At 35.5% G+C, this 22,595-nt stretch overlaps 1 protein-coding gene across 1 annotated transcript; it reads right to left on the bottom strand.

Moving 5' to 3' along the window:
* Nucleotides 1-18,825: 18,825 nt before the first annotated feature.
* LOC143602072 (MADS-box protein EJ2-like) lies at nt 18,826-22,246 on the bottom strand. The gene is made up of 8 exons (XM_077079313.1): nt 21,775-22,246; nt 20,678-20,756; nt 20,237-20,298; nt 20,021-20,120; nt 19,615-19,656; nt 19,462-19,503; nt 19,226-19,359; nt 18,826-19,128 (listed from the first exon to the last, which is right to left on the bottom strand). The coding sequence occupies exons 1-8, from the start codon at nt 21,957-21,959 to the stop codon at nt 19,026-19,028; spliced, it is 747 nt and encodes a 248-aa protein (XP_076935428.1). The 5' UTR covers nt 21,960-22,246; the 3' UTR covers nt 18,826-19,025.
* Nucleotides 22,247-22,595: the final 349 nt, after the last annotated feature.

The following is a 22,595-nucleotide window of genomic DNA, read 5'->3' as shown; positions in this document are numbered from 1 at the left end:
GTCTCTCGTTTCATCCCCAAACTGCAAAGCCACCTTGATCTGCTCAGACGAGAACTGTACTATTTGATTATTAACCGTTGCACGCATAACCGTAGGCTCGACTCGACAATCATACTCCACTGTCTGCCAGAAATCTTCTATGTTTGGCAAAGATATAGGCAGTGTTGTGGTAATAGCGTGGAAGATACGCGAGCGGATAAGAAACGTGATGATCTCGCGGAAATCATCAACACCGCTCGCATTCGGGTCCAAAGTTATGTACATGTTGTGCCCCGGGAAAAACTGCCAATTGTTATCTCCTCCTTCGTCACCACCTGCACCACCTGCTCCAGCTACAGCTGCCATTTCTGCAACACAAACAGTCTAAGTTAGGGAGACGTCGAAGTCAAATCACAAGTTCGCCTATTACCATGAGCGAAGTTATGATTTATTATGTATAGGCGAAGTTAGGGGTTGGGGCAAAGTTGGGAACAACTTAGCCGTAACTTTAACTTCGCCTGATAACAGTTAATTAAAAAAATTAAAAGGGCCAGGCGAAGTTAATGATAACTTCGCCTAACCACAACTTCGCCTCATATATTGTTACATAATTAAATATCAGGCGAAGTTAAACCTTAGGCGAAGTTAAGGATAACTTCGCCTAAACTGTAACTTCGCCTGAATCTGAAGCGGCAACAGTTTAGACGTTCAAACGAAGTGATTTTGGTCAATTTGGAGATTGTGGACTCAACCAAACATGTTTTGACGGAGATCAAGTTGAATACGACTACGTTAAAACAAGTTTGAAAAGCGGGTGTTGGATGTTTGAAAGAACGGGGTCACGAATTGGGTCGAAACGACCTTTGATTAACGCCATTGTCAGTGATTATACGATATGATGACACTACACACCTTTAAAACGGATTAGAAACTGAGAAAAACAACAAGATGTGATCGAGATATAACTTCGCCTAGGTTACTGGAAGATAAGTTCGCCGGGTTTGAAAAAAATAATGAGTTTGACCACTAATATCTTTATATAGGGTCAAAGATGAACAGGCGAAGTTGGGGCTAACTTCGCTTACCCCTTAACTTCGCCTATTATATTAACTTCGCTTGATAACCATGTTGCAAAACAGACCCTCTAATTTGAACATTATGCTTTTAACTTTTAAACCTTCCTTTAAAGAGTAGAATGTTACGACCAAAGACAAGTAACCAGATATAAAGTCATAAAACGACATAAGTAGAATAAAAATTAGAAATAAAGTACACGGGATCAAATTTCAGTCTAGTCGGGGACCAACATGTTTTAGAAAAGATCCGAACAGGAATCATACTAATTAAGTGACTGTCACATAGATCCATGTTCAGCTGTATTATGACATAAAGAAACAGGTTGTAAGCAGGTAAATAACTTAAAGTGGTTTTCATCGCTTCTGTGATACGGGTTAGGTTCAATTAAGATCAAAATTTAAATGGGCAACACATCAGAGATTGTGATGCCTCCTATCTATTGTCAAAGCGTATTTGGCTTTCCCCAAGTCACCCCGAGTTAACCTCGACCCGTAGTGTCTGATTAAATAGTAAGTACATGTCGATCTGTAGAGTCTTCTTCCCATTGTCTTTCTTGCATCATGATTGAGAAGTATTAACATTATAAGCTCTAGAATGTCTCAGTAACACATAATAATAATTTTTTTTTTTTAAATAAGAAGATTTACACAGCTTCAAGTAAACTACTGCAAGTCCCGAATCTGGATCACTGCAGTTTCTTGACACACCATCTTCTCGGGAATCAGAACACTCACGGGCTCGTGTATGACTGGGTAATCGCTTTTCTGCCTATCATTCGGAAAGATAAATGCGGAGACATACACAACTCTTAATGAGTTTCCACTTAAGATCGAGGAGATTTAGTTAGTATCACTTCTACTTTTACGCACCATAAAAAGCTACCATGACATACAATGACTGTTCTAAAGTCTTTTAGGCCTAATAACTTCACTAGTTAAGAACACAGAATCAGTTTGTCGATCACTTTCCAAGGTTGGATCAATTTTCTTTTAAACATAGTAAAGAAACTTCTTACGAAGTAGTAGACTTGAAAAATTATTTCATCTCCCTTTTAAAAAAATTTTAACTTCTATCGCCCCAATCAAGTCGAAGTCTTCAGGTAAACGGCTATCCTGAAGATCCAATGGATCAGCTGGACCGACCACATACGAGTATGTGTCCTTCTAACTAATTATGAATGACTAATTTTCAGCGAAAGAATAAAAACACATCATAAACCGCCCCGGTCACTTTCAGTCATCTGGTTAATGGCTATCCTCATACTCTACAGGTAGAAATGAGGGCCAAACATATCCGAAGATATGTCCTTCAAACTGAAGCAACTGACATAATTCTAAGCGATAGTGATTTTTTTTTAACAAAATAAAAATGAAAAACATGGTTACTCGGGATTGATCATCCCATTTAGCTCAACAAGATTTTGAAAACGAGTTTTGTCAAACGCTTTAGTAAACAAATCAGCGAAATTATCTAACGAATCAACCTTTTCGAGCACTATCAATTTCTTCTCAGCACAATCCCGTATAAAATGATGACGGATGTCAATGTGTTTAGTTTTGCTATGCTTTACGGGATTGTTAGTTACTGAGATAGCAGCAGTGTTATCTATGCAAATAGGAGTATGAGTGAAATTCAGACCGTAATCGCGCAATTGCTGTTGTATCCAAAGAACCTGGGAGCAGCAGTTCGATGCTGCCATGTATTCTGCTTCACATGTAGAAATGGCGACTGAGGTCTGCTTCTAGCACTGCCATGACACTAATCTGCCTCCAAGAAACTGACATCCACCTGTTGTTGACTTCCGATTCTGATTGCATCCTCCATAATGAGAATCCGTGTAGGCGACTAACTCCAAGTCTCCTCCTTTCGTGTACCACAACCCTAGCTTAGGCTTGCCTTTGAGATATCGCAATATCCTCTTCACACCCTTCATGTGAGATTCCTTTGGGTTTGCCTGAAAGCGAGCACAAAGACAAACTGCAAACATAATATCAGGTCTAGATGCAGTTACGTACATTAAAGAACCTATGATTGCCCGATATTGGGTGGGTCCACGTCTGCATCACTGTCTGAATCAGCACCCAGTTTATGGTTGACGCAAACTGGAGTATCAAATGGAGTGCTGTCCTCCATCTTGAAGAGTTTGAGAACGTCTTGGACATATTTAATCCGATGAATGAACATCCCATCTTTCTTCTGATCAACCTGCAGTCCTAAAAAGAAAGTTAGTTCACCCATAGCACTCATTTCAAACTTCTTTTTCATGACGGCTTCAAATTCCTGACACATGGCGACTTTTGATGCAGCAAAGATGATGTCGTCCACGTAGACTTGAACCAGAAGAAAGTCCCTTCCTTTTCTCTTAACAAACAGTGTGCTATCGATCTTTCCCCTTTCAAATTCATTCTCAAGCAAGTAATCGGATAGAGTTGCGTACCAGGCACGAGGGGCCTGATGTAGCCCATATAGCGCTTTACTTAGCTTGTACACGTGATCAGGAAAGTCTGGGTCAGGAAAACCCGGAGGTTGCTCAACGTACACGACCTCGTCGACTTTACCGTTAAGAAACGCACTTTTCACGTCTAACTGGAACACCTTCATCTCCTTGTGTGCAGCAAATGCCAAAAACAATCGAATCGCTTCCAATCTCGCCACAGGAGCAAACACTTCATTGTAGTCGATCCCTTCTTGCTGATTAAAACCTTTTACAACCAGCCTTGCCTTGTTCCTTATGATTATTCCTTTCTCATCTCTCTTACATTTGAAAACCCATTTGGTGCCAATCGCATGTACATTCTTCGGTTTTGCAACCAAATTCCATACCTCCATCTTCTTGAACTGGGCTAACTCTTCTTGCATGGCTTCGACCCACGAGCTGTCCTTGATAGCCATTTGATAGTTCTTTGGTTCAATCTGACTGATGAAGCAGGTGTACAAGCATTCGTTAATGATGCCTGTATCTTTAATGCTTGTGTAAACACAAGTGTGCTCATTCAAGCTTCGTCTTGTTTGTACACCGTCGGACAGATCACCTATCACGTTCTCCAAAGGGTGATTTTTGTGAACACTCGTAGTCGGAACCGAACTGACTTGCAGATTGTCTTCCAGGTTCGAAGATAGTTCATCAATGGGTGATTGTTGTTGAGAATGAAAAGGATTGAAGAATTCCTCTTCTGTAGAAGTAGCAGGGGTATCGACAGCATTTGACGAGGAAGGTTGACATTCATCGTACTGCGGTCGTTGCACAAAATTTTCTTCCTCATCATAAAGCATCTTCGAAGCTATTCTCTCATCAACTTCTGCACAATCCAAGTAAGGCAAATTAAAAGATTTAAAAAGCCTATCATAGTCGAAAGCCCCAGCGGGTCCCGTGCTTGGTTTTGGTGATTTGTAACTTGTGATGTCAGTGTTACACACTACCTCAACCTTGCTGGTCGATAGATTAAAGACTCGTCTGTTGGGTGTCCCAACAACATATCCGACTAAAATACCTTCGTCGGCTATCTCACCAAATTTTGAGTTCGTCTTTAATATCGAACACGGGAACCCGAATGGTTCGAGACCACTCAAGTTAGGCTTTCTACCATGCATAAGTTCATAACATGTTTTATTCAATCTTTTAACAGTTAAAACTCTATTAAGGATATAACAGGCTGTTGCAACAGCTTCAGCCCAGAACACCACAGGAAGTTTATAATCAGCCAGCATGGTTCTGGCTCCTTCAATTAGTGTTCTGTTCTTCCTCTCAGCCACCCCATTTTGTTGCGGAGTATACGGAGCGCTGTACTAGTGGTCTATCCCTTTCTGTAAGCAGAATATCTCCATCTGATAGTTTTTGAACTCTGTCCCATTGTCAGTCCTGATGTATTTAACCTTTTTCCCCATAATATTCTCAACCTTGGTAATCAAATTCATTACCAACTGAACCGTTTCATCCTTTGTCTTCAGGAAATATACCCAAGAATATCGAGAGAAATCATCAGTTATCACCAAGCAGTATGATGTTCCACCTAGGCTTTTTACATTCACGGGACCGAAGAGATCCATGTGAAGTAGGTCTAGGGTACTGACTATTGAATTAACCTTCTTGGTGTGATGAGATTTCTTGTGTTGCTTTCCCTTTTTGCACGATAAGCATTGGTCTTCAAAGTTGAAATTTTTCAAGGGAACACCCAGCACCAGCCCATTCTTGACAATGTAGTTCATTTTTCGAAGATGAATATGCCCCATTCTTCGATGCCATAACTCGGACTCCGATTCAGTTGCTTTTGACAGAAGACATGATTCTTCTGTTGCCATCTCAGTCGACCTCATGTCCATAACATATGTATTCTTTTCCCTTGGAGCCTTCATCACTATCCATGCCTCTGGTATCTTGAAACTAGGATACAGTACGATCGCTTCATTTTTGGTAAAGTGCACAGTGTAATCTTTGTCACAGATCTGAGACACACTCAGCAGATTATGCTTCAGCTCTTCAACGAAATTCACCTTTTCTAACTTCATTTTACCATTAGTCACCATTCCAATTCCAGTAATTCTACCACCACTCTCTCCAGTAAAACTTGCTCTACCTCCCTGAACAGGTTTCCATTCGTGTAACAAATTCTTGTTACCCGTCATGTGCCGGGAACAGCCGCTATCCACAACCCATAGATTGTTTGCAGCCCTGTTCAACTGTTCCTGCACGATTAAAGCAAAGGATTAAAATCTGGGGACCCAAGACCTATTGGTCTTGGGTCGATTAAATCTGTTAAAAGGCATCCCGTACTTTGGCTGTCCAAAGTTAGTATTAGAATGATTTCTGTAAGTCCTAAAAGGATACCTTCTAGTAGATTGACTATGAGGCCATCCAAACCTTCGTGAATTAAATGAATTATTACAAATGATTTGGTTGTTAACAGGGAAAAACTGAGATCGACTTCTTTGAAAACCTGGATTAGTCCAATATTTGAACTTTGATGAGTTTTCATTCTTACCATTATAGTAATTACTGTTAGTTCTATTCTCAGTTTTCGAAGGCCTCATACCTTTGAATCTCTGATTTAGAGGGCAATCAGCTATCAGGTGTCCTATTTGATTGCATCTGAAACAGCTCCTGTGTTCAACTTTCGTCTCAATAGTTGTTTTAGATGTTGAGGTTGAATTACTGCCCGTTTGTCTAACATATGGTGGGACATACGGGTTTAGTGGAGAATTCTTTTCAGTTCGTTTATGTTCCTCTCCACGTTTTAGTAACACTGCCTCTCCTTTTGTCTCACTAGACTCAGATGTCTTGTCCGAATTTGATGAGACAGAACTAGGAACAGAAATCTTAACATTCGAAACAGGCTTACTCGTTTCGCTTTTACTAACTTCTGGATCTTTAATCGTAACTTTAACAGGAACTGTCTGACCAATTTCAACATCAACAGATTTCTGATTACTAGGATCATAAGTATAGTTATGATTATAAGGTGGTGGAACTTCAGAATATCCAATTCCTCCCCTTTTAACTGGGGAACGTTGATCACTTACGAGGTGATCAAGTATTGCGGAGGAATTTCTAAATTGCTCAAGCTTTCTGTTTAGTTCCACCACTTTCACCTGGTAATCAGCTATCTGTTTATCCCTTTCAGCAATTAGTTTGGTTTTCTCTTCTAACGCTTCATAGCTAAGATCAATTACTTGTATTTTTTCAGCTAGACTGGCTTTAAGACTTCTGATATCTTTCTCACTAGCTTTTATTTTTACAGTGTAATTTTTTTCTCTAGTTTTAGTGTAATAATGATCTTCTTTTAATGTTCTAAATTGAGCATCCAGACTAACAAACTGATCAGTTATTGTTTTCAACTGTTCAGACAGATTTTCACATTTCGTACAAGGGAGTTTAGAACTTACCTCAGAGAGCTGATCTGTCACCTCTTCCATATAAGCTTGATCTTCTCTTGTCTCTCTGTTTTTTTCTTCAGTTTCGATGTTAACCAAATTGGCCTGTTCGAACACTTCCTCAACTTGCAGATTCCAATTGTATTCCCCGTTCTGTCTGGATATCATAGCCTTATTTTCATTACTTCCCCCATTCGGTTGTGTTATCCTGTTCTGACTACGTTCTACTCGTTCATTTGTGCATTCTTTAGCAAAGTGTCCATTCTGTTGACAGTTATAACACCGAACCTTTGACTTATCAAACCCTGGTCTTTCGCCAACAAACTTTCTACCAGTCTTCTTCATAAACCTTTTAACTCTTCTTACTATCATTGCCATCTGCCACTGCAGATCCATCTCCTCCAGATCATCAGCATCGATCTGATCATAGTCTTCGTCTAAAGTTGCAGGATCAACGATTTTACCTTTAATGTAATTTTCGTAAGAAGCAATGAAAGATGCATAGAGAGCAAACTGCTGTTCAGCAGATTTAACACTCATGGGCATCTGAGAGTAGTTGTTGTTCGGAACACTTGAAGAAAAACTACCCTTTATTGTTTGAGGTTTAGAAGTGTTTGTTCCACCAGCTACGAAACACACATCACCATCCATGTTGAGAGTTACATGACCTTCATGAGTTGAGTTAGCGCTCGAGTCTCCCTTTGAGTAGTAAGCAGATGATTCTGACTTCAAACTTGAACTTGAATTAACTTTCGCACCATACATTCCCGGATCCTGAACCTGATCAGTTGGTGTCTCTTTTCGAACCATGTTAAGTTCAAAAGTTCGTAGTTTGTTGACTGTTGTTTCCAAGTCAATGTTGGCAAACTCTTTATCTTCTCTCATCAAGACAGTGTACATCTCCCATTTCGGTGGGAGAGCATCAAGGAGTTTTTCCACGATCTCTTCTTCTTTATAGTCAATTGAAAAGTTCCTGAGTTCGGTCATCAAGTGGTAATACCTTGTGATGATATCATCAAGTGACTCATTCTTCAAATGCTTGAACACCGAGAATTGGGTTTTGAGTAGCTTAATCTTGGATGCACGTATCCCCACATTACCTTCATATCGGTTTTCAAGAGCTTCCCATAGCTCTCTGGCGGTTTTATATTTCCTGAATGTGTGAAGAATTTCTTGTGGAAGAGCCATTGTTATCGCAGCATGAGCTTTGCTTTCAGCCTCATACATCTTCTTTTCTTCCTCTCCATCTTATTGTATTTCTTAATTTGTTCACGACCATCATACAAAGCCGTTGGTGGAATGTATCCATCTTGAATGCACACCCACATCCTAGCATCTTGATATTTAACATACTGCTCAAACCGATCTTTCCAAGCCACGAAATCGGTTCCCTTAAGCATTTTCGGTGCCTTAGTAGCTGAACCTGCTTCCACCTCCATTTTCACCAGTTCCGTAATATTTATAGAAGTCATCTTTGGAAGAAATACAAACGAGCACTCAAAGAAACCAAAAATAAAAATTTTATTCTGAACAGTACTGTAGGCGAAGTTAAACTTAACTTCGCTTAAGTCTTAACTTCGCTTGAATTCTTAACTTCGCTCCTTTTTAAATTCGCCTGATTAGGCGAAGTTGTAGATAACTTCGCTTAAGTTAAGCGAACTTGTGAGGTAGGCGAAGTTGTTAATAACTTCGCTTAACCTTATATCTTCGCCTAAACCCTACAAACAGTAGCGGCAACTTCGCCTGATGAACAATTGTTTTTGCAGGTTTGATTTTGACGTTTTACGAGATATGCGAAGGTGTAATGGGTTGTATTTGATGGTGGGAGGTGAGTAAGACACAAAAACTCGGTATATTAACGTAAACTCGTCCCGCGAATAGTCGAACGGAACGATTTCTACACCCGTGTGATAATCCCGAACCATACAATCACGAGCAAACGCTCTGATACCAATTGTAGGTTCCCAGCCGGATCTACACGGAATATCTCGTTCTACGTAGGTGCGGAATCCCTACGTAAGACGATACGAGCGTAGAAGACGAAACACGTTAAACACAATCAAACACACGTTACAATAAACAAAGAACACGTTGTATTGCAACTGATAACACGTGATATATCAATCACCGATTACACAAAACGGAACCACTCACTCAAACAAGCCGTAACCTAAACCTATATAACATTCGACAACTTCGCCTAACATGTTTAGGCGAAGTTGTCACTAACTTCGCTTGTTCAACAAGTTCGCCCATATCAGGCGAACTTGTGAGACAACTTCGCTTAATTCTAAATACAAAACATACTAACTCGATTACAGACACTAGATACTGAACTACTGACATCATGTACCAACAAGCAGGGTCTTTCCTCCTTAATAATTTCATTTTCTATCATCTCTATTTCTGCAGCTTGAAGAAAACACACTACATCATCTACTTTTAGCTCATTAAAGTTGTGCTTTGTATGAATGAACATGCAGGCAGTATACCATTCCTTTGGCATAGAGTTCAGCAGCTTGGTGTTGAGATCAAAATCAGTCATGACATAGTCTGAGGTTCTTAGCTCATTCACAATTCCCAGAAACCTCTATAGAATTGATTTTAACCTTTCTCCTTTATACTTGAATCTTTCTAACTGCTGCTTCAATCTCTGCTTCTTGATGTTCTTGAGTTCAACATTTCCCTCAAACATTTCAAGTATTGCATCATACATTGCCTTGGCATTGGGATGATGTGCAACCTTGGTGAGTATTTCCCAAGACAGACCTAGCTTCAACATAGCTAAAGCCTTGTCATCAACCTTTCTCATTCTTTCTCTTACAGCAGCAGTTGCAGCTGCATTTGCACCTTCTGCAAATTCTCCTTGTGGACCATTCTTGACGGAGTTCCACATATCAACATCATTGTAGCAAACGGCTGCTTCAAACAAAACCTTCCATTTTGTGAAATTTTCCTGTCCATACAATCTAGGAATCTTGTTAGTAGACACCTCTTGTTCCTCGTAACCAGACATTTTTGTGAAAATAAAAGTAATTTTTTAATAAAAACAGAGTTTCAAAAATATTCAGATCTGAGACTCGATTGTTCAGATCTGAGGTGTCTGATTCGAAAAGAACAAGATATAAATATAAAGATTAAAACTTTAAATAAAACAAGGAAGAGAATACACCAAATGATTGTAGATTTGGAAGAAAAATGAAGAACAGAGCTGCTGACGTCACAAATCAATGGAACAGTGGTCTGCTTACGTCATTCTTCTTCAAATCTTTAATCAGCAACAATCTTTCTAAAATAGCAGTATTCAGCTCTGATACCACTTGTCAGGTCCCTCGATTTCAGCTGGATCTTACTTAATCATGTCATAACTCACACAGATTGATGTGTTGACAAGGGAGTTAATGACGGGTTGCTATATTTAGAAAGATATCCGTTTGTTAAAGGCGGAATCATTAACAAACATACGGTTGCTTAATAAGTATTCAATGATAGATAACACAAACAAGATTCACTCAAAAGATTTCCAATTTATATAATATCAATCATACATAGTGGATAATCAATTTAGGGTTTCTTGAAGGTTTATCCGTACTAAGACAGCCGTCACACACAATATTCTCTCTTAATAAATTCCTTTTTCCGTGTGTTGTGTGTGTGTCTGTTTTTAGGCCTCTCTTCTTCCGTAGGCGGCGTGCACTAAAACATTCTATTTATAGGCCTGCCAACCTAGGACAGCTGTCATTCCTTCTAGAAACCCCAAACATACATACATATTCAAATTACATAATCAGAAAATATTCTAAGTGTAAAACAAGTCTTCCGGGTAGGCTCTGGATAAGTAAATTTCTCCGAGTAGACTATGTGCTCTACCTGCCTTAGACTTGGTAACATAGAAGTGTGCTCGGGATCAGTTTCCGGGTAGACTTTACTTAAAGAGTATTTTACCAAGTAAAATACTCACCGGGTAGACTTCAGTCTTCTTGACTTTGCCAGACTTTGCCCGACAAACCCTTACGAGCAACCTTGTTCTTCAATGGTCCATTTCAACTCTTTGCTATAATATAACTTATTAGCAAAGTGTACTCGGGAGTATAGTTCCTTTCTTGAGTTGAACCTTGCCCGATGTTACTTAGAGATATTCCATTTATACATCAAGCTTGCTCGGACCATAATTATTAAAGAATACCTTGCCCGGTCTTTTAATCACTTGGCCTCATGGACTTGGTTAGCCAAAAGCATACTCGGGAGTGAACTCTACTTGGCTATGAAGAACAGACTTGCTTGACAAAGTGAACCTTGCCCAGATCTACATAAACTAGTGAACCTTGCCCGGCAATGCACTAATTTGCAAACCCTGCTCGGATATCCACTAAAGAAGACTACTTGAAGTAAACCTTGCCCAATAGACAAAATATCGTACCCGGCTAAGTAAAAGCTTGCTCGGAAGTCTAAGGTGTGCCCGGATCCATATTTAGAGAATTCTGAGGAGGTTTAGAAGATTCCAATCTTCCATGTACTTCATTTTGGTCAAATATTTAACTCAACACTCTCCCCCTTAGGTCAGTTTTTTGACCTAACATTTTTTCTTTTGCATAATTATATATGTCCCCCTCAAAACCATCATTAAATGCACAGCTAGCAAAAACTTTTTAATGCCATACTTCCCTATTTGTTTATTTAAATTTTGAATATGACAAGATTGTCCTTCATGAGTTAAAAAAGGAACTCTAATGCAACCATCGAAATTCCCTTCTTCCATCACTCACCATGTAACTCAGTTGTTCCATTGCTCTGTTGCTCCTTTCTTCTTGTAAATAATCATGTGACGATTTTTTACTTTTTTGTAGAGACGACAGATCTGGACGATGCTAGGGTTTTCGCTAAGGATATGGGGGATTTTAGGTTCTTTTGGAGGAACTTGTTGTTAGCAGGATCAGTGGGAAGACGTTTCTCGATGGATTTGCAAGTAAAAGAGTCGTCGGAGACATTGGAGTAACAACAATTGGAATAATTTTTTGTACACATTGCATTGAATGTTATACGTTGCATTAACTTAAGAAATGAAAATACACAACTACACTATATAAGATTAGAGTAATAGAAAAAAAATGTGTAAAAGATCTTAAGGATCTTTTTCCTAAAATTCATGTTTCATCCATTTATAGCATAATTATACTTTCCCATCAACGAAAAAATTTTTTGGATTAGTCATCGAATCCAAATATTCACTATTTTTTTTTTTTTTTTTTTGGGTAAAAGGGGGTTACCCAGGCTATATTAAAATTAAAAACTGGCGTAATGACAGAGTATCAAAACGGCAACAAAAAAACACAACCACAAACTAGACGAGAGGCATACCACTCGCTAGTCCAAAACACACTAAACACAGCCCATAAAACTACAAGAAAACCAAATAAACATTAGACTTCCAACGTAGCATTAGGCAGCTTCCAAACTTCCATCCACTTCCTTGAGCCCGAACGTAACCGACTCGAGAGAAGTTTCAATCTGACAATGCCCACTACCGCTTCAATGATCTGATTGCAATCCCTCTTTTGATTTTTGAATAGTCTTAAATTCCTTTCCTGCCAAATCAAGTAGCAACACGCAGCTAAAACAAGTTTAGCAGTAACCACATCCGCCGCTTTACAAGAAGTAAGAGACTCGTATTTCACCAAGATATCCCCCCAAAAATCAGAATAGGACTCAATCTTAGCAAAATCACAAACACCTTTCCAGACTTTAAGCGAAAACGAGCATCGAAAGAATAGATGATCATGAGAATCGGGTTGAGAATCACAAAACGGACATACCTGGCTGACATCAGTTCGGGTCTCCCAATACCTCACCTTATCCTGAGTTTTTAATCGATTCTTAATGATCAGCCACAATAAAAATGCATGCTTTGGAATACAGTTAGGATGCCATACAACATTACACCAAGTGACCTTGCGATCCTTAGTTCGAAAAGCATGCCAAATATCCTTAACAGAAAACTGAACAAACTTTCCATTCAAATCTTTGATCCAAACTTCATCATCTTTATGATTTTGAATTGAAGGAAACTGCACTGAATGAAAAATAGAATTCCATTCAACCGGCCACCTCCAAAAACCCTCTTCAACCAAATTTGAAACTTTGTCAGATAACGAAAAACCCTCCCGATGGATTGATCTGATAGCGAAGACTTGTTTAACATTTCGGAATTGGATATTTCTGAATCGGGTTTTTTGAAAACCCCTACTATTCGGGGCCGTAATTTGACAAAGATGTCTTGTGGTATTACCACGTGTTATCAAATGTTATTAAATAAATAAAAGGATGTTCTATAGAATTATTTCCAGTTCAGTTAATTTTATTCACTAACTAATCAAAAGAAAATAGTAATAAATAATAAATTGTATGAACTTAGATAAACGAAATCAATTTCTATACAACAATTATGCCCAATTAATCTATCAATGGATTTCCTTATCAATTTCAATTGCAAGATAAATATTAAAATGATAAATGAAGGGGAATGAAAATAATAATTGATAAAAGCGGTATTCATGTATGGTTTATAGATGTGAGGTCAAACTAAGTACATGGAATTGAATTGCTATAAGTTTAACCCTACGCATCCTTATCAATTGAAGTGAAAGACTTGGTTTACGTTCTGTGACTGTGAGTTAAATGAATAAACGAATAAAGTCATTAAAAAATCAGAGAATTCAAAAAGTGAATCGAAGCAAAAGAAGAGAAATACTAAAGTTGTATGGATTCATAAATGCTTTATTGGTGGAAACTTAAAAGAGATATCAAAGTAATTTTAATGATTCAAGAATGTTATTACTTGAATTTGATGTTCGTAGTTACCTTAACTGTATAAATAGTAGTAATGGAATAATTAAGTTATAGTTCATTAGTTGAATGTATCTTTCAGTAATCTTTTTTTTTGTACGAAAAACTTATCATGAATCCAATGATTTATGTCGGTTCTGTCATTATTGCAGGATGCAAGCAATCTGTATTTTCTATTCAAAGAACAGTGACTCAAATATTGGTCCTTAATTCTCGCACTCAATTGACTCAGGGACGGACCAAGTTCTTTACTAGGGGTAACCTCCTTCACCCATTAACTTTTCGTTAGTAATGTAAAAAATCATTATTTTAGGTAGGTTTTCGTATTTCGCTACACCTGAAAACATATAACGTTACCCCTATTTGTTTAAATCTCAACCAATTTAAAATTTCAACCCAGTTAAAGTCCAATAAAAGTTTAAAGCCCAAAACAATTGAATCCCCTTAGCCATTTTCAAAAATTATACTCATCGCTGGAAATTGGAAACTAGCCGGACATCAAACAACCACTCGACATCATTTTGATGTTGAAGTTTTTAACATGGTTTTGGATATGCAAATTCAAGAACATGTGAATAGATTCAGTGAGGTCTTAACTAGGTTGTTAGAAAATATGTCTAGCTTAAATCCTTGCGATTCAATTTCTATGTTTGATATATCTAAGATAGTGGCATTTCATGAGATGCATCCGAATGATTTTAGTAATTAAGAAAGATGGTGTAGTTTGGGTGATAATATTAGGACCTTTTATCACACTTTCAATAAAGATGATATATTTGCAAAATTGGGTGTAATGTGTGACATTTGCTCGTGTAAAGGTGGAAACAGAAAAGCACACCACGTTTCCTTTGGTTTATCAAATATTGAAGCTACTGTTGGTTATACCAGTTGCAACAACAAAAGTTGAAATGTGTTTTTTAATTAAAATGAAGCTTATCAAGACGGATTTGTGTAACCGAATGAGTGATAAGTATTTGAACAATGTTTTAATTTGTGCGCTCGAAATAGAAATATTTAATAAAGTAAAAGAAGAGGATGTATTAACTCGATTTCAAACTTTCAAAAATCGAATAGGAGAGATTTGCACCCCGTTGTTTAAATTTATTTATTATTGTGTTTCTATTTTACATCAATGGCGGCTATTTTACATCAGGACCGGTAAAAAAAATTAAAACATTACCCCTAAAATTGATGGCTAGATCCGTCACTGAATGGATTAATATCTTGATGCAAGATAACCTTGTATGTATACCCAACCAATCCGCCGCAGATAGGCCTCAAAAGTCGTTTTTTTCTTGTTTTGTTGTGTCGTTTTTTTGTTTTTTTTATCTTTTTTTACTTTCGTATTAGTTACTTTTTTTATACTCTTTATATATATTTTTCATTTTCTAAAATTGGTTATACTTGATTGACTCTATTTCAAAATTTCAACGAAATAACATAAATAAACGATATTTACATATACATATTATATCCATTACAACGAGTTCGTACATAAAAAAACAAGATGTAAAAATCAATCTAAATTGTAGCAAGACCCACGTCGTCGTCTCGTCTGTGTATGTTCGGCTTATCCCCGACATCATCATCTGCGTTCTATAGTGGGCGCCTGACGTGCTCGCATTGTGGTCTTAATGTGATGACAGTAGTAGTACAACTCACTACACTTTTGGGTGGCTATAAACTCCACGACCCACGCCAGCTGGCTCTGGAGCTGTACCATCCTCCGCTTTAAGCCCTGTAATCGAGCGTCAGTGGTCGCATCCAATTGCACGACACGCTAGGTACGTGAAACGTGTTGCAGGTCCTCCTGTTGTGGTGGTTGGCATCAACACGGCAAATTAACGTTAATAATGTGAAGAAACAAAGGAATTTAAATGATCATAAAACATACCTGTTCACCGTCCTCATCATTGTAACATCTCAGATTTTTCGTATCTGTATTCGTTTATGTTTACCTGACAATGGAATGTAATTCGTGAATCTCGATTTCTTGAATTTCTTAAATAAAAAAAATTGAATATGCCTTAGCATCATGCCAAAGCATATTCCATTGTACTACAAAGATTTGGGAATAAGAAATCAATCGAATTTTGTATTATGATATCGTCTTTTCCATTTTAACAATGTTTTCAATCAATAACAGAATTTCTGGACTTTATTATTTTAACCAACTTATTCTAAAACCCTAAACCCTACTATAAACTAAGCCTCTATCCCAAAATTTCATGAGTTAGTATTCTATTGGTGATTTTTTTCTTCAACATCTGTTATGACTTTGGTGCTTCAAAAGCCTGTGACTCAGACAATTAAGGTATATAAATCGTAAATAAATTAGGCTCATTTCTAATAGGTAAATACTACCAAATTACAAGAAGGGGCGTATGATCTTACTTATTGAGGATAAGGATGAGGTCAACCATCATAATCATAAACATTTAGCAAGTAATTCATATGAGGTATATAACACATAACCAGATAACTATTCTAAGCAACACATAACCCACAATTTGTGGTTTGAGATACTAAGAGTTAAATTATTTTTGTTTGAGTAAGTATGCATGTTACCCCAACTGTATTAAAAGAGTAAATGAGGATGAAATTACTCACTTGGAAAAAGTAACGTCGATGAAAAAAGACTTAGAAAAAAACCTCAAGTAAGCGAGCCTGACGGTTACGTTTGACGTACGTGTCATAGATTGAAAGATCTTAAGTTAATGTTGAGTCTTGAAGATGAAATATAAATGGAATAATGGTTCATAAGTTAAGACTGGGTTTTCGGGATTTTAAATTATATTTTACAAAATGCGATTAAAAAAAGTAAGTATAAAAGGAAACGAAATTTACATGAAACCGGGTCTTTGATATTTAGTTTTACTCAAAATTTGTTATGTTTTACATAGAACAGTTGGTTTAGTGCAGGTGTGCATGATCCCGCTAATGTAAGCATCAAGATCCGACTTTTAAAATTTTGTTTAGTTTAGACGGTTTGGGAGTTGATAAAGTACCAAATTCAAACCCAACTTACCATAATATTTAAATATATGAATTTCTTCTATAAAATCAATAGGTTAAACAAGTTTGAGAATTTTTATTAATTAAAGTCTCAAACTCGAGTTTAAGCGAGTGTAAATCGGCCTGATCTTGGTATAAAACCAAGTTTGGTTCCAACACACCATAAACTTAAAAATATAAATAATATAAAATGAAGCATAGCTTGAAAAGGTTATGAAATATATTTTACGGTTTAAACGGTGTCTAGCCCGTTAAAATGAGAATTTCGTCTTTTACTCGGTTTTTACCCGAAACTTAGTTTAAAATGAAAAATATTTAAAAAAAGTATTTAAACAAAAAATATTACTCTATAAAATAGTAACCTAGATTTAAAATTTATTCAATAAGTTCACTAATAATATATTTTTTCCAATCAGATCACTAAATAATTTGAAACACAAATGAAACTTTAGTGACTTGATTGGAACAAAATATGTTATGACTGACTTGATTGGAACTAATTCAAGACTTAGTTATTATTGCATAAAGTAATCCCTAAAAATAATTACTAATACAAAACAATGTAAAACAAAAAACAAGAAAAAGAAAACGACAAAAAGAAATACGACTTTTTAGGAGACACCCTATCTATATACCGCGAATAGGTCTATCCGCTACAGATAGGTTAGATGTCTTCTAAAAACCTTGGGTGTCTCTAGCATTAGCAAACCTGTTAGAAAATAAATACGACGAAACGTCAATAAATAAAAGCACCTTACAATTGTATGTAATTTTCAAAACATTATATTTTGAAAATGTAAGACAAAAAAAATTGTTTTGCTACTAAGTGTCATGAAATGAGTGGTAAAAAGAAATAAGGAAAATAAAAGTTATTATATACATAGCTTAAAATATTAGTTACCTAAATAATTAGTAAAATTATATAATAATTGAAAAAAAAAAGAAAAAAGAAAAACATTTATATGACAATAAGTATTTTGCTTGTTATACTCATACGTAATCTATACACAAGCTAAATCGAATGACATGATAGCAAATATATTTGGGTGTTCTTGTTTAGCTTATGTAGGAGAGGAAATCATATGCTCACCGGACAATAACTTCACATGTCAGACTAACCACTGGATCAAACTAACAATTTACCAATCCACAAATATCGAAACCTTTTTACTAAATTGGTTGTCACGTCTACAAAATAGCCGCAAACAATTTTTAAGGTCACAAAATTCAAATTTAAATGTTTCTTGTAATTTAATTATAGTTAAAGATGTGCGTGTGTTAGTTTTCGTTTTATAGTTTTTAAAAATTCTTCTATTTATTTGTTTAGATTCGGTTTTCGCAGTTCTACCATTTGAACTTGAAAGTTTTAAGTTGAAAATAAGAATTGGCCCAAATTAATTAAATTTGGACTAAAACTTTGAGCCTAAAATATCTTTTATTAACTAAATACTGTTTACGAAATTATTATATAGTACATACAACTTAAAACAAAAATTGAAAATCCCTTTAATTCGTTTCGAGTAGTTTTTTTTACATGTGATACCAACTTGAGCTAAAAGTGTGGGTTTTACTAAAACAAACCAAGTGTCGATTTTTGTTTAAGTTGGCTATTTTTGTTTAGTTAGTTTTTTGGTTTTATACACATACCATTACTTTTTGAATGATTGTTGAAGAAAATTTCTCACTCACTCTCTCTCTCTCTCTCTACATATATATATATATATATGGTTTAGTAAATGTTAATTATCTTTCAGCATTAAAACTAATTAAAAACATGTTGAAATAAGTATTATATAAAATTTATTTTAGGTGTGCAAAAAATTGAAAGTTGAGTGATTAATATAAGCAGTGAAAATGAATGTTTTTTTAAAAGGAAAATGGGCTGAAAATGTTGTGTTTAAATTTCTGTATATTTAAGGACAGATAGAGAGTTGTTAGAAAAGCAAGATACCAATCAAGTTAAGTATTATCTTGGATAAAAAAAATAATTTTCAAAAATCCAGAATACTTCAAATCTTATGCAATTAAGAACATACATGCCAAGAATCCATAGTGTGTTCTAATCGAAGGCATCGTCATCCTCTCAATGACTTATGATGCCTTCAATCCCTTCGAAAAATAATTACAGCTTGCATAAACACACATAACACAAACAACCAAAAAACATGTCACAAGCTTCATTCTAACACAAGATATTACCTTATTTTGACCCTTGGGAAAATTAGGGCTTTGCATTTCTTCTACTACAGCATCCAACCTGGAAACAATCCATTAGGATTGTTGACATTGACACCAGCAACATTCATCTCATCCGAGACAATAAGGTTGTACCTTAATCCATTGAAACTAAAGATATATACAACACGAAAGCGAGTCAGATTATGGTAAAAAATAGTGTGATTTTGTCCATCATTCCTTTGTTATTATGGAGAAAAAAAAGAACCTGTTGTGCATGGAGGTGTTCAACCCTAAAGGTTGGAAGAATTCATCAGAGTGTGTAGGAAGAGGATTATAAGGAATTGTTTGTGCACCACCATCCCAAATGTGCCTTGGAAATTCCTGAGCATTTTCTTCTAGCTGCTCACAATAATTCATTAATCAGATTTATTATTACAATAGGTGTATAAAGCTTTTTAATATTTATGTTGTAAACCAATGCATGTATATAAATTACAGTACCTTGTTTCTTAATGCTTTATTTGTTTCAGCAAGAACTTGCTCCTGCAAATATAATATTGTGGAAAATAATTAGAAGTAAAACAATAAACAAGAGTATAAATAAAAAGTTTGTGTTAGAATATTGTATTTACATCCATGTGGAGATATATATACCTTTCTTTGTAGCTCTGCAAGTTGATTCAACATGGATTGAGTCTGGAAAAAAAAAAATTAATCATTAAAGATCAGCTCATATGTTCTTACAAACAAAGTTGTATAATGTTATATTTCTACATTCGAACACTGATATATTACTGAAAATATAAGCAAATTGGGTTTTCAAATCTAGGTGTTAGAGAGTTTATTATCAGTTATAGTTATAAACTTTGATTTATCATTATTTGTTGAGTTTGTTTGTTAGTCATTATTTTCCGTATGTAGAATATTAGCATAGTTACGCTTATATCATTTGCTATCTCATTATCTTGTAATTAGGTTACACCCATGACTTTAAAGGGGCGAACCCTTGTTGATCAATGTATGAAAAACCGTGAAGTTATCGCTCTGCTCAAGTTTGTACCTTTGTTGATCTTATTTTCCTCAAAGATGTCTCTAGTTGGTGCTCAAGTTGCTCCAGCTCCTTAGTGTTCAATTGGGCTAAATCCTCTCCAAGAAGGTTTCTGCATAGTTCATATTAATTAGGTATTATCAAGCATATTTCAAAAATGGTTTTTCTTTGAAATTTAATAAATGTAAAACATATTTTGATTTTTAAAATATGGAATCAATGTTATACCTTTGAGACCTTTGCAGAACCTCCACTCTTGCCTTTAGCCTTAGGTATTCATGGTAATTGTACTGCTCAAATATATTAATATCATTGTCAAGTATGGATGATGATAATATTGAAAAATATTGTCATGAAACACATATCATATCAATCCAAATTATTTTATCAAAAGTATGACCAATATGAATTCATCCAATTGTCTAATGGTTTTTAAACGGACGCATATGCGTGTCCAAAGGATTCTTCAGAGCACCTTAATCATTTATGCCTCAATGCCTCGGTTTGTACATTATTGTGCACCTATGCACCTACATGATGCTAGAACTAAAAAAAAATAGGGTTTTTATTTATGTTTTTTTAATATGTTATATGAAATTATTTTGTTCATAAAAGAAGTATATATATAAAGTGGACTTTCAAATCTTTGGGATATTATTAGTAACATACCTGGCTCTCATTTTCTGGTTGTGTGGCTTTCAATGATCCAAAACTACAACTGTGGTACTTCTCAAGTGTTTTCACCATGCTTGAAATGGATGAATCATGAACAAAAATTAGTAACCAAGAAAACAAATTTATACTACAAATACGTCTTTTCCCTTCTGGGTGAGGCTCAAAAATTTGATCTCTAATTATTTATGCATATGCCCAAAGTGGTATGTCAGTAACATGATGCTATATCATTAAAATATTTTTTTAGCAAAAAGGCCCGATATAATAAAAGTTATAAAAGTGAAAGGAATATAAAAAAAACTTGATGATTCGTGATAAAAGTCACCAAACTTTCAAGACAGTGAATAGAATTAATCAGGCTCGAAATCTTGGGGCTTGATTAAGAGAAAAAGAATTGACGAAGACTGATTATTTTTGTTTTAAATTTATATAAACAGCTTGGGGCATCGGTTAGAGCAAAATGAGAAGGGAAAATGAATACTGAACTTTAAATTTCCATAAACAAAATTATAGTATTGTTGTTGAAAAAGAAAAAGAAAAAAAAATTATCTAGGGTTCTAAATTATGAATTTGATACAATCGTAGGGTTTCAAATGATATTCACTTTTGCAGCTTTCTTGATGTCTCTGTGAAAAAATCTAACAATAAAAAATAAAATAAATCTCAACAGTGTTTATAATCATTTGTTTTTTAATTTACACAAAAGACCAAAAACCTGGATCTAGTTCTAGATATTATCAAGAAACCATAAAAATTTTAAGTCTAAAAAACCAGGAAAAAAAATCAAATTAAAGAAAAATCCATTGTGAAGATATATTCAGTTAGTACGTAAAAATGTGAATATTCAATGAATAATAAATTTGAAAAAAAAAATTATTGAAAAAAACAAAAGAAGATCTTTACAAAAACCCACAAATTTCACATGTTCAGGATGAATTTTTGAATTCCAAGCAATTTAACAAGATTTTTCAAAGATTTCAAAGCAAGAAATAGATAGATCGGTTGTAAATGTACAAGATAAATCAAAAGATCTCAAAGTTTTTTGTTTAAAAAACTGTACAACATTATAAAAATAGAATTATAAGTTATACCTAGAGCTGCTACAAAATTCATAAAGTTTGCCACGATTTGAGAAGATGATGAGAGCAACTTCAGCATCACAGAGAACTGAGAGTTCATAAGCTTTTTTGAGAAGGCCATTTCTTCTCTTAGCAAAAGTAACCTGTCTGTTAATTTTGTTCTCTATCCTCTTAAGTTCTACTCTCCCTCTACCCATTTTATTTGTGTGTTTTTATCCTTTCTGCAGCAATTCTACTCTTGGTTAAGAGAACACCCACTTTTAGAAGTGCCTTTAATTCATGAAACTAATGTTTTGTATATAGATAAGAAATAAGAGGGGAGAGAGAAATGAGTTCTCAAAAGAGAAATGTAAGAAGAAAATGGAAACCCTGGGGTGATCTATCTTTGGGCAACCTCCATCTACCATTGGTCTTTTCTATACATCACTGCCACTTTAAAACAATAATAAATACTCTCTACTTTTTTTTAGCTTTGTATGTATCAACTTACTTAAAAAAAGCGTATTTTCTACTTATTATTCTTACCAACTATTTGATATTTTTTTTTGGGTAAAGGGATTCACCCGGTAAAATGCATTCCACACAACCAAAAATTACAAGTAATATGACAGAGTGCCATATTAGTTCTCATGTATGACATGCCATACAAGAGTAAACAAAACCAAAACCACCAAACACTGGTAAACACAGCTAAAGCTTACACAAGAACCAAGTAAATAAACAAAACAAAAACAAATCAACCATTATCATCAATTTGGTGGGAAACTCCCCGTGGAAAGTGCCAATCCTCGAGAACCCGATTAACCCGTTCAGAATTCTTGAACTTTAGAGTC

The sequence above is a fragment of the Bidens hawaiensis genome, unplaced genomic scaffold, assembly GCF_021521415.1.
Source record: "Bidens hawaiensis isolate Kalapana, Puna unplaced genomic scaffold, B.hawaiensis_p1.1 tig00057866_1, whole genome shotgun sequence".
Classification (NCBI taxonomy): Eukaryota; Viridiplantae; Streptophyta; class Magnoliopsida; order Asterales; family Asteraceae; genus Bidens; species Bidens hawaiensis.
The sequence above is the reverse complement of the archived record's forward strand: the minus strand, read 5'-3'. Positions and strand labels throughout refer to the sequence as shown.

Bases quoted from the DNA above. Each gene is read 5' to 3' on its own strand.
- LOC143602072 (XM_077079313.1), bottom strand. From the start codon at position 21,959: ATGGGTAGAGGGAGAGTAGAACTTAAGAGGATAGAGAACAAAATTAAC. The intron at 20,299-20,677 runs GTATGTTACTAA...ATATTTGAGCAG, and splicing joins AACCAGAAAATGAGAGCCAG to TACAATTACCATGAATACCT. The intron at 19,504-19,614 runs GTATATATATCT...TTATATTTGCAG, and splicing joins TTGCAGAGCTACAAAGAAAG to GAGCAAGTTCTTGCTGAAAC.